The sequence below is a fragment of the Martes martes genome (genome assembly GCF_963455335.1).
Source record: "Martes martes genome assembly, chromosome: 6".
Taxonomy (NCBI): domain Eukaryota; kingdom Metazoa; phylum Chordata; class Mammalia; order Carnivora; family Mustelidae; genus Martes; species Martes martes.
In genome coordinates this window covers 46549285-46562594 of record NC_137893.1, presented here as the reverse complement: position 1 = coordinate 46562594, position 13310 = coordinate 46549285, and the positions used below count along the sequence as shown (strand labels likewise).

At 39.8% G+C, this 13310-nt stretch overlaps 1 protein-coding gene across 3 annotated transcripts in view; it reads right to left on the bottom strand.

Annotated features, from left to right (window-relative positions):
- Positions 1-621: 621 nt before the first annotated feature.
- Positions 622-13310, bottom strand: part of UBE3D (ubiquitin protein ligase E3D) — a 158087-nt gene continuing 145398 nt past the window's right edge. For all 3 annotated transcript variants that reach the window (XM_080805554.1, XM_080805556.1, XM_080805555.1), the window contains one exon: positions 622-1394. In XM_080805554.1, coding sequence (XP_080661680.1) covers positions 1374-1394 — 21 coding nt within the window. In that variant the 3' untranslated portion in view covers positions 622-1373. The remainder of the gene's footprint in view (positions 1395-13310) is intronic.

The following is a 13310-nucleotide window of genomic DNA, read 5'->3' as shown; positions in this document are numbered from 1 at the left end:
GGCCCTGTGTCTTGGACAGATCACTGAGATCTTCCATGTTTCCGACTGTGCTTAATAAAGGGCCTTTGCAGGGTCAAACAGATGGGTTTTATGTCTCTGCCTGTCTGCCAGTGACAGATTAGGAGAGCCCCACCATGCTGCGCGGCTGGGAGGCAAGTGTCTTGGTGAAACAAAAAGTTCCCCAAAGCACAAGGCTGAGGGACACTGGTATTTTGAGTATTAGGAAATTAGGGGAGGTAAAACCCCATGTGTTTGGGGGAGAGAGTGGTGGTGGTGGTCTACAGGCTGGGATGAACCCCAGTAGGCTGGATATAGACGCAGCCGCTCCTCCTGACTGCAGAGTGGGAAAGGAGACCTGCCCAGCTCCGCCCCCATCCCAGCTTTACCCAGAGCCAGTGACAGCAGGCAAGGACAGAACCTTCTCTGTGAAATCAGCAGCTCACCCATGCTCTGTTGGATTCCCTCTAGCTCTGTCCTTCTCCTTCCAGAGTTTCCTCTCCACCTGCTTCGGCACACAAGGATTAAAACACTTCTGTACCGGGAGGCTGGTGAGGTCCATTTGTCGATAGGCCACAGTATTTGGTAAAGGGAATAAAGAACAAAAGGAACACGTGCGGGTTTGCACACACAGGAAAACCTTTAATTTTTTTTTTTTTTAAGATTTTTATTTATTTATTTGACAGAGATCACAAGTAGGCAGAGAGGCAGGCAGAGAGAGAGGGGGAAGCAGGCTCCCCACTGAGCAGAGAGCCCGATGCGGGGCTCGATCCCAGGACCCTGGGATCATGACCTGAGCCGAAGGCAGAGGCTCTAACCCACTGAGCCACCCAGGTGCCCCGGAAAACCTTTAATTTGATAATCATTCATTCAACACACATTTATTCATGAAGCATCCCTTCTGAATCAGGTATACAAAATTCTGTATTTTTCTTTCTAAAAATTTGTTTTCCACAAACCGAATGGGAAGTTTGTAAGTCTCTCTGCTTAGATATATATATAGCAGTTAACATTCGGTTCCACCAGCGGAGTCTCCACTGCAGCCCCCAAAGGACAGATGGGATTCCACGAGCAAACATCCTTCCAGGTGCTGCTGACATAGCACATACCTGAATATTCCTCTCTGTGGGAAACAGAGTCATAACTTCTCTGCTACTGGAACATTCTTTGCCACCTTGCTTCTCGGAACATTTGAAGTGAACTCTTCTCCTAGAGACTATATGCCAACAGGTCAACTCACAACTTCAATGCCACACACTGACTCTGGAGCTCTGGTTCCCGTGTCTGTGACGATGGCCCACCGTGCAGAACGCGGGCCTCCGGCACGCTGCGGCCGGATAGCTGTCTGCGGGGAGAGCAGGCCTCAGCTCCAACAGTTACATCTTCAAAAAGGCCACCTGGAGAAGCAAGAAAAACCCATGATGCTTTACTTATACAACACGATGAAATGGCTACGTGCACATCAAATCAGAATCCAGTAAATCCAGCCAATGAGGATGCAAGCTGGTCTAAGAAAGAAAAATGACTCTTCACGGGGCCAGACACTGCCATTTTACAGCGGGAGCCAATTACTCCTTTTTTAATGAACCATGGAGTAACTAACATGATTCACATGCACTTTAAAGAAAAAAAGAAATAAAAGTTTAATTGACACTCAGATTGCACTGCTGTGAAGTGATCCCGTCTTCTTCGGGAATCTCTGGTCCCAATGGCTCTTTTGGCCCTTCCTTGAGCAGAATTTTGAGTCCTGAAGATTCCTGGGCAAGTCCAATTCCTCAAGGCTAGCCTCTCCTCAGTCAGGCCAATGCTTTTCATCACATTCAATTATATTTATTGTGCTTGTCAGTAGCAACTGATCTTAAAACTTAGTGTATAAAAAAAATCCAGGCAAGTCTACTTACAAATTGAATGAGGCCCAGATCAAATGCATCTATTTTCCCAACAGTTTTAAACCACAGAGAAACAAACAATAAAGCTAAGCATCAAAGTTTAGAACGTTTTCATTCAGCGGTGATAATAAATTGGGAAGTGTGCCAGTATCAGGAAGAGAGCAGACTGCAGATTAGTGACAAAGATGGGGGAGTGTGGGAGGCCTGGCAAGCTCATGCTTGGCCTTGCTGGGCAGAGGGAAGAGTGAGCAACAGAAATAAACACATTCAGCTCTTGGACAGTTGGTTCTTAAGTCCCCAAAATGCAGTCAAAGGAGGCATGTATTTAATGATCCTTGTTAAGGGGAAAGGAAAAAGGAAGAGTCATGCAGGGCAGAAAGCATCTGCTTTATGTTGAGTAATTCAGAAGGATGTTACTCTTCATCCAGTGCTGGTGAGAAAGGCACCTGCTGAGTTTCCATATCAACTTCCTGCTGAGTTTTCTCTATCAGGTTCTGCAATGAGGACACCAAAGTTGAAGGAGCAGGCCAGGAAGAGAGGTTATTAAGATTTCTAAACAAAATGTAAATGCAGACAATAGATACAAACTTCAAGGGCTTACTGTGAAGATTAAATGAGATCATGGGTATGAAAATACATGGGTTTCTCTCTTGTGCCTCTTCGGTGATATCAGGGGTCCATGCATCTACCAGATGAGAAGCGGCAGTTCAAGAGACAACAGTGGGGTCCCTGAGGGGATGGCCACAGAATTAGAGGGGAAGGTCGCTCAGTGTGACTTCTGGCTCACTGTAGACCGCGTCTCTGCCTCTGTAGGAACGGTTCACAGGGACCTTCCAGAGAAGACAATGCCCCTGTTCATATTCAGAAACAGGGAAACCATGGATGAAAATCAGTTATCTCCTTTTTTTTTTTTTTAATTCAGAAAATTGCTATGTCATGGAATATTCTGATCAGGAACCACTCAGAATAATGGTTAATACTGATAAATGTCATCATCCAAGTGGTTAATAACTTCAGCTCTGGAATCACACAGACCAGTGGCTCTCAACTTGAGGTGATTTTGCCTGCCAGGGGACATGTGGCAGCGTCTGTGGACATTTCTGGTTATCATAAATTGGGAGATGCTCTTGGCATCCAGGGGGTAGAGGCTAGGGGTTTTGTTAGACATATGATGATGCCCATGACAGCCCCCCCACAAGAAAGAATTATCAGTCCTAAAATGTCAATAGTACCGATGCTGAAAAATATCAACGTTATAGACACAGGATCTTAAAACTAGATTTCTCTCTTATTTTAAAAGATTTTATTTATTTATTTGACAGAGAGAGAGACACAGAGGGAGAGAACACAAGCAGGGGGAGTGAGGGGAGAAGCAGGCTTCCCACCTATCAGGGAGCCTGAGGCAGGGCTTGATCCCAGAATCCTGGGATCATGACCTGAGCTGAAGGCAGATGCTTAACAACTGAGCCACCCAGGTGCCTTAAAACTAGATCTTTGTTCGCTAATCATGTGACCTTCAACAAACTTGTCAGCAGTCTCTCTCAGCCCTTCCTCATCTGCAAAATGGGAATTATAACAGGATCTACCCAACGCTTGTAAAAGTCTTCATAGCATGGGAAGCCTCTTTGGAATGTATTCACCCTCGGCACAACCTGTGATTTACATAAAGCAAATGAAGAAACAGAAGCTCAGAAAAATTAAGTGACTTGCTCAGGAGACAGAGCTATTAAGTGGCAATCACAGACTGAGGAAGAAATTTTGATTCTCAATGCATGCTTTTCCCACTAGAAGTTTTCAGATGAATGAGGTAAACTGCAGAGGTTTGAGGACTTTTAATCTTCATTATTGCTTCAAGTATCAAAGGTTTATTTTCTTTTGCATGCCTGTAAATATGAACTTGGGATGGAACAGCTGCATAAGAGACTGAGCTGATTAAATAATGCAAAATGGCGCTGCACCCCCTGGCCCTAAAAAGAAAAACTTTAAAATTTGACCTATTATGTCTTTTTTTTCATCTCTGGTTTTCATAGTTCTGCCTGCTAAGCACGTAACGTATTTTGCAGGACTTAATAACAAGAAACTGCAATCATCCTTAGGAACAGGTACTGTATAATGCATTTTAGATTCTTTTTATTTAAAACACTGTGAGTTAATGTATGTCAAACGCTGATTTTGTGTTCTCTAACTTTTATCCATGACAGCAAAAATTGCTTTCCATAACTGCCATTTATTTTGAGGATAATTTTGTTTCATTACACTGAGAGAACTCCCTGTATTTCATCTTTTTAGTTTTATTCTCAAAAGTAAAGCTACAGCTTCAGGCTCCACTGTTACATTTCTGGAACATATAGTTACAAAAGTATGTATTATTATCAAAAAACAGGGAAAGTGGGTGCCTGGGTGGCTCAGTGGGTTAAGCCTCTGCCTTCAGCTCAGGTCATGATCTCAGGGTCCTGGGGTCGAGGCCTAAATCCGGCTCAGGGGGGAGCCTGCTTCCCACTCCCCTCTGCCTGCCTCTCTGACTACTTGTGATCTCTCTCTGTCAAATAAATAAATAAAGTCTTAAAAAAAAAAAAAAAAAAACAGGAAAAGAGGGATTCTTTCCCGTTGGCTATAAGGTTGGAGTCTCTGGAGTCTCCATATTCTGTGCACCTGAATTCGGACAGCTGGGAATAGGAAGAGGGAGAGGAAGTTAAGAGGTTTAAAAATAAATGTTTCTGCTTCGAGTCATCACCTAAAAACAATCTTCTTCAACCAAAACAAACAGGGCTAGGCTGATATGATAGCTGACCAGATGTTAAGTTTAAAATGCTTCCATAAATTTATGTAATATGTTAAACACTTTTTAGTGTTCTTTTATCTTAGTTAACAAATTCATATTATTAAATTCAATTCTTCAACATAGATTTGAAATTTCAATCAGTAAAAAAATATGCTGTTAAGGTAGGCTGCACAAGATAACATTAGCATTAAAAGCAAAGGCTATCTAAGTGCTTTGAGGTGTGCTAAACAAGACAGATAAAACTAGAAAATACTGGAAAATGTGAACTTCGTAATAATTGTAAGCTTTAGAAAAGACTCTTTAGATTAAGCACAGCCATACCCAAATGTTCCTTTTAAAGGGTGCTGTAGACTTTAAAAAATAAATGTATAAAAGCATGCCTTCAATATGTATTTTTGTGTAGGTATGGCTCATGTTCAAAGTTATGTTCTGAAACAGAATGCTTTAATGGCATGGAAAAGAGAGTTTATACTTTATATTATAAAACAGTTTCTAAAATCAAACCTCATTTACAGAATAAAAAATAAAAATGTAAATATAAAAATATCAGAAAATGACTCTTGCAAGCATTTGTCAAATATATGTAACATCTTACATAACATGAAGCAATTTTTACTAACTCACTAATTCAGCATGGGTCCAGCCCGTGCTGATAATTCCTGGACTCTACTTTTTAAGTTGGGTAAATAGGATAAGGTATTCCCTTCTGGGGCTGCAGGCTGGCTTCATTCATTCAAGTCACTGAATCGTGGTGTGTCATCTAGGTGCCAGCGATTGTCCCAGTCACAGACCACACTGAGAAGGCATCCTCTCTCACAGTGCTAACATGCCAGTGGGGGAGACAGCCCAGAAACGAGATGATTCTAATAAGGCGGGATAAGTTTAAGATGGATGCCTAATGCCTGCTGGGAGAAAAAAACTATTCTTGGGTTATGAAAGGAAGGATGATTTCTGAGGCAGGACCCTGAGAGAGGTCATTATTACTCTGATTATGAGTACTGTGTTGACGGGGAGGCAAAAAGCTGGCACAGCCCGGCGTGGCAAACACTCTTCCCTTCTCACGGGCGGTGACTTGCTAAAGGAATAACTAGCAAATAGGAGGGATGAACAAAAGACCAGAGAAACAATACAATGAGGAAGAAGAGCCTGTCCCTCTAAAATGACAGCAATTATGTGTCCACTTAACAGTAGACTGGAACTCTAGACTAAGGGAACATCGGCAAAGCCTTCCAAATCCACAGTCTGCATAAAATCATAAGGGCTTTTAGAAAGCAGGAAAAAAGAAGTAAGATGGACATCTATGAATTATTTGAAACCTTGACCTTGTATTTTCTCTAAGCCATGGATGCACTATGATAACTTACATGTAAATAAAAAGCCTGCCAATTTTCATCAACGTGGGAAGCAGGTAAGCATGGCTGTTTTGCAGCAGACATCTAGGTGGAAAGCCCACAGTATGTCAAGTATCAGAAGAGAGGTTATGTGCGGGGGACAGAGGAAGACTGGTGCCACTTCCTCTCTAGACAGGGCTGCAAACGTGGACTGATTGGACAGTTACTGGATCTTGGTCCTACTCCCCCAAGCAAGTAGGCTCCAGACCTGACATTCTCATCAGTTCTTGCAGAATAAGGGGACAGTAGCATATACTGCTGAAACTGGACGGTGCTCTTGTAACACTGTTGTGAACCATGAGTTCTGATGTCAGCAATAAAGTTTCCAGTTCTGGGAAGCAAACCCAGTAAGTAGGCTAGTGACAGTAGATGCATGGGGCCAACATTTAGACAGCGGGAGTCTTTACATGTCACATGAAAATATATGGCCTCAAGCACAAGATGCATTTGTTAAAATAAATTAACTCTGGGTGGGTGTTCAACTGCATGATATAAAACTGTACACCACAATACATACACCACCACTCACAAATCAAAAAGTCTTTGGAGTTTCTCATTCCTGCAGAATATCTACTGCAGGGAAGTTAGCAGGGGGGAACCCACAGTACCAGCGCAGGCATGGACGTGGGGCTGTGAAAACCCCACTGTGTTGTCCTGTTGGTGACAGGCATCAGACCTCACAAGTTTGGTCAGAACTAAAGTTATCAGAGCTCTGAAACAGGGAGTGTTTTCCTCCAGTATTGATTAATTCAAATATTTAGCAGCAAGACCACTTTACTAAGTAATTTTTCAAGGAAGCTATGCTCATTCTTACCTGTCTTTCTCACTATTGACATGCACGAGTGTTGAAAAAGACAATATACATGGGGTATCAGTCCAATTAGAAATCCCAGGTTGGGATCTGAACCCTGAACTCGCCTGGGAAACAAAATCCCCGCCTATAGCAGATGACTGGTTTCTGCCATCTAAACAGACTTATTTCAGTCTGTTTAGATCTTTTTTCAGTCTGCTTAGATATTTTCAATTCCTATTTTACTCGTAAATAGTAATTCTTCTAAGAGAGAGGCAAGGAAGTAAGAAACCTGCCAGATAAAATGCTTTCTGACCCTACTGTCAGGGATGCGGGAGAGACTAGCTTGTGAGGCTGTGGCTGTCGAGTCCCACTGGTTAACAGTGACAAAGTGCCATGAACACATTAAGGAGGCAGAAGTGCAATGCTGTGAGGGATGGTCCTGGGGCCAGACCTATTCAGGCACGTGAGTGCAGAATTCTGCCAAGCAGGAAGAAGACACAAGTTGATTTACCCCACTTTTTAGAGAAAGGGCTAAGGAGGGTCACAGCTGACTTTGTAAATGGTCCTGGACAATTTTATCTCATACCTGAACAGCCTACTTCTGTTGGTTGGTATTCAACAAGTTCTTTACTGCAATTATTAAAATGTAGAGAAATCGAAGAAATAAAATAAAACAGCGAAATCGAGTTGTATTGCTCAATTTTTTGTTTCAATAACTGGTTAATGATGATATGAATTAAAGACAAAGTTAGGAAACATTGAAAAGCACAAAATAAAGGAAAATAAAATTCTATCAGCGGTAACTATTAACATTTTAGATCCCTCTAGACTTCCATTTTTTATATGCAACTGGACATTTCTATATATGCTGTTTTGTAATATTTCACATTCAATTTTAGCCTAGTAACGTATTGTGGTAAGCTTGCCATGACAATGATTATTCTTTTATGATGTTTCTTAATGGCTGCATTAAATTCTGTTATATATCTATATCACTTAAGAAAATAAAAAGATAAATGCAAAACTAATCTCACCAGAAAGCAAATTCAAGGCTTTTCTTAGGGGGTGGGGTGGTTAGGGGATGGTAGCCACTGTTGGGCCCAGAGGGTATATCTAGCCCAGTGGTTCTCAAGGTGCTGTCTCTGGACCAGCTTCACTGGCATCACCTGGGAAGTTGGTAGACAAGTTCCTATGTTCCACTCTAGACCAGATGAATCAGAAACTCTAGGGATGGGGCCCAACAACTGGTTTCCTAATAGCCCTCAAGGTGATTCTAATGTATGCTAGAGTTTGAGAGCTATTGACATAGTCCATCCATTTTATGCAGGCAAGCAAACTTAGAAAGGGTAACTGACTTATTTATAGTGGCATGGCTAATAAGAAGGACACAAACACAGGTCTTTTAACTTCTAGTCTCGCATCTTCATATTCAGGCCAGTGCAAAATGAAGACACTGGTCTAGGGGGTCCAAAAAGCCATATAGAAAAACACCTTTTCTTCTAGAAGGCAATAAGATTGTCAAACAAGGGAAAAAGAAACAATGTCCAGTCCTATTTCCTGATATTGATAAAGGAGAGTGGGTCCAACATCTACAAAAGGAGAGCTGAATCTTTTTTGTTAGTTATCTGGAAACCGAAGATACCTCAAACTGACCAAATATTTCAAACTGACCCACTCCATAAAGTTAGTAGTCTGTTAAGAGCTAAGTGAATGATTTTGGGGGGGATTGGGAGATAGCTTCTGATATGCCCTAATGTGGTTTTCTTTTCTAAATCCAGTTACCCCACATGGGTCTCTATCAAAATTATTTGGTTAGCGCAGGTAAAGAAAACTGTGTCAAATTTTGATTCAAAGTAAGGCTACCAGGACTGCACTAAAAGCTGGTAAAGAAACAAAACCTCCCATACATTCCTCGAGGAATATAAAATTGTATGGACACTCTAGAAAGTAGTTTAGCAATTTCCTAGAAAACTAAACATGTTATTACATGATACAGCAATTGTAGCCCGGGACATTTAGGCCAGAGAAATGAAAACTTTACGTTCACACAAAAACCTGTACACAAATGTTTAAGGCACCATTATTTTAATAGCCAAAAGCTAGAATCAGCCCAGAGCTATGGTTAAACAAACTGCAGTACATCCATATTGTGGAATACTATTCAGTAAGAACAAGTAGCAAATCATGGACACATGCAACTTGGAAGAATCTCCAGAGAATTATGCTGAGTTTAAAAAAAAAGTCAATCTCGGGGCACCTGGGTGGCTCAGTGGGTTAAAGCCTCTGCCTTCAGCTCAGGTCATGATCCCAGGGTCCTGGGATCGAGCCCCACATCGGGCTCTCTGCTCAGCAGGGAGCCTGCTTCTTCATCTCTCTCTGGCTGCCTCTCTGCCTACTTGTGCTCTCCGTCTGTCAGATAAATAAATAAAATCTTAAAAAAAAAAGTCAATCTCAAAAGATTACGTACTATAGAACTCCATTTATATGATTCTTTTTTTCTCTTTTTCACCTATTAAACCCATCTTTTCACTCCTACTCCCCTCTGGTAACCATCAGTTTGTTCTCTACAATTAAGAATCTATTTATTGATTTGTATCTTTCCATTTCTATCCCTTTGTTTGTTTCTTAAATTCCACATATGAGTAAAATCATATGGTATCTGTCTTCCTCTGACTTACTTCATTTACGATTATATCTCCAGCTCCATCCATGTTGTTGCAAATGGCAAGATTTCACTTTTTTCTATGGCTGAATAATTTTCCATTGGATTCAGATACCACTTCTTTTTCCATTCATCAACTGACAGACACTTGGGCTGCTTCCACATCTTGGCTATTGTAAATAATGCTCCTATGAACATAAGGGTGCATATATTCCTTTGAATTAGTGTCCTTGTAGTCTTTGGGTAAATACCCAGTAGTACGACTGCTTGATTATAAGGTAGTTCTATTTTTAACTTTTTGAGGAACCTCCATACTGTTTTGTACAGTGGCTGCACCAGTTTGCATTCCCACCAACAATGTAAGATGGTTCCCCCTTTTCCATATCCTCGGCAACACCTGTTGTTTCTTGTGTTAATTTTAGCCATTCTGACAGGTGTTGAGGTGGTATCTTATTGTTTTCATCTCGCAGTTTTGATTTGCATTTCTCTGATGACAACTGATGATGAGCATCTTTTCACGTGTCTGTTGGCCATCTGTATGTTTTCTTTGGAGAAATGTCTGTTCATGTCTTCTGACCATTTTTTAATTGAATTATTTGTTTTTTGGGTGTTGAATTTTAGGTTTTTATATATTTTGGATACTAGCCCTTAATTGGATATATCATTTGCAAACATCTTCTTCCATTCCATAAGTTGCCTTTTAGTTTTGTTGTTTATTTCCTTCCCTGTGCAGAAGCTTTTTATTTTGATGTAGTGCCAACAGTGTATTTTTGCTTTTGTCTCCCTTGCCTCAAGAGACCTATCTGGAAAGAAGTTGCTATGGTTGATGTCAAAGAAGCTACTGCGTATGTTCTCTTCTAGGATTTCTATGGTTTCAGGTCACACATTTAGATCTTTGATCCATTTTGAATTTATTTTTGTGTATGGTGTAAGAAAGTGGTCCAGTTTCATTCTTCTGCATGTAGCTGTCCAGTTTTCCCAATATCATTTGTTGATGAGACATTTTCCCATTGGATATTCTTTCCTGCTTTGTTGAAGATTAATTGACTGTACACTTGTGGGTTTATTTTCTGGATTTTCTATTGTGTTTCAATGTATGCAACATTTTGAAATGAGAAAATTTTACAATAGATGACAGGGTAGCAGTTGCCAGGGGCTAGGGGTGGTGGGGAGGGGAGAGATGGTACGAGTATAATAGGGCAATAGGATAAATCCTGGTTGAAATGCTGATAGAACTGCTCAATGTCTTGACTGTGGAGGTAGAAACACAAACATACACAGGTGATAAAATTGTATGGAACAACATACACATGTACACACATACACAAAGGAATAAAATAAAATAACGGAAATGTGAGTGAGATGGGAGGGACGGTACCATGTCAATATCCTGGTTGTGACACCATACTATATAGTTCTGTATGATGTTTCCATTGAGGGAAACTGGGCAAAGTGCACAAGCAATCTTTGACATTATTTCTTATAACTACAAGTGAATCTACAACAATTTCAATAAAAATTTCAACAATAAAAACATGCTGCAATTCTTGGCAAATGACCTTGTCTAGCTTACTTCAGTCCAGTTACCTCTACATGTAGCTTTCAGATGCATTATTAAAAATCTTGCCCACATTGTTGTTCTGGTCAGTATATCACTGAGATCCCATTCTCCTCCGTGGAATGACCTGACTAAGCCAGTAACTTAATTTTGGAAGGGGTCCGAAAGCAGATGGCTATAGTGAGACAGAATACCATCACATTTAATGTGGTTGGGCTGACAGCCTAGTATTAAACGCTTAGGTTACACACAATAGCACCTTAAATCTTAGTTTGTATATGAACTACTTATTCAAAATAGTCCACTAAGCACATTCTTTTTTGCCTTTTTCTATTGCTCTGGAGTAAATAATGAAGAAAGATTCTGGCATGTTTTTAGACTCAAAATGTCATAGCAGATTTTCTAGGCACATAATAAGCACTCACTAAATTTTTTTTTCAGACTGAATATGTTAGACTTAAATTCTAATTTTACTCCTAAAAGTAATATTACCTTAAAAAAACAGTAATATCACCTTACAAAATATTTGGAGAAACAGGAAAAAAGAAAAAAACATATGCTATAATAATCTAACATAATTATCACTTGGGCCTAGGGGTTAAGTGACCGATTCTTGATTTTAGCTCAGGTCATGATCTCAGGGTCGGGACTGAACCCTGCATTGGCCTCTGTACTCAGCAGGGAGTCTGCTTGAAGATTCTCTCTCTGTCTCCCTCTACTCCCACCCTGTCTCTGTTCCTCTCTCTCAAATAAATAATCTCTAAAAAAACTGTCACTTAGATCTATTTCTCTATAGTTTTAAGATGCATTTTTTTAATATGTTATCGTAAGTGCATATATTTTGATATCATAAACATTTGTATATGTTGCTTAGTGAGTATTCTTATTTTTTTATTTATATTTTAAAAAAGATTTTATTTATTTATTTGTCAGAGAGAGAGGGCACAGGCAGGCAGAGTGGCAGGCAGAGGCAGAGGGAGAAGCAGGCTCCCTGCTGAGCAAGGAGCCCAATGTGGAACTCGATCCCAGGACACTGGGATCATGACCTGAGCCGAAGGCAGCCGCTTAATGGACTGGGCCACCCAGGTGTCCCTATTCTTATTTTAATAGCACAAAATAATTCATCCGAACTTAATCCATTACAAACTTACATTGTTCCCAAGTTTATTAAGCTCATAAGCAATGATTAATCAGTTTTATGTTTCTAGATTTTTCCCATATTTTATAATAGTCCTTTAGGATTGAGTCTCCGAAATGGAATTACTAGATTGAAAGGTATAAATATTGTTATAATTTGATGCATATTTTTTCTAATGAGCTGTACCAACTGGCAATGTCATCACCATTAGGTCTTTATTTTTTAATCGACACTAATTTAATTTAAAAAATGACATCTCAGTGCTTTTTGAATTTATTTAATTGCTCTGAGTTTAAACACTCTCCCAAATGTTTATTTAATCATTTGTTTTTCTTGTGAATTGGGTAACTGAATTCACATCCTTTTTCTTTACCTACCAACAGGGGTTTAATTTCTTTTTTTAATAGTTTATAAAAGTTCTTCAGTAAATGTTAATATGTTTTTTATGCAGTTAAAAAAAAATTAAGTGCCAGGCACAGTTTCATCTCACTAAATCCTTACAAAATCCACTTGAATTAAATATCTAATTTAATTGTCCCCAAATTATAAAAGAGGAACCAAGATTCAGAGAAGATAAGTAACTTTTGCTCACTACTATAAGCAAGGAAGAAGACTGGGTTTGCAATCAGGTCTTTATTTCTGAGCCTAGTATTCATTCCATCATAAAAGCTCCCTTCTACCTAATTATGGTTAAGAGATAATTGCTATAGTAACTTTAGTTGAGGAAAGAATCCATAATATTCCAATTTTAAGCCAGATTTCAGTTAAAATGATGCAGGCACACTGTTTCTTAAGAAGAAAGTAGATTACTTCTTTTGGGTTAGACATCAGTAAGAGAAAGAAGAGCTAGAATACAGATTAAAGCCTTTCTTGTAAAGAGAAAATAATTCTTTGATTAGAAGAGAAAGCTCTGGCAAATGAGGAGAGCCAAACGGACAGATGAGAAATTGGCACAAAATCTCAGAAAGGAATTTTTGTCTGTAAGTTTAAAAAACAGGATGAGTTATACTGGCATAGTTTAGGCAGTTCAGTAAAAAAGATTATGACTTGGAATCATCGAATAACAGTTAAGGATTGGCAAGAAAGGGATCAAATTGTAA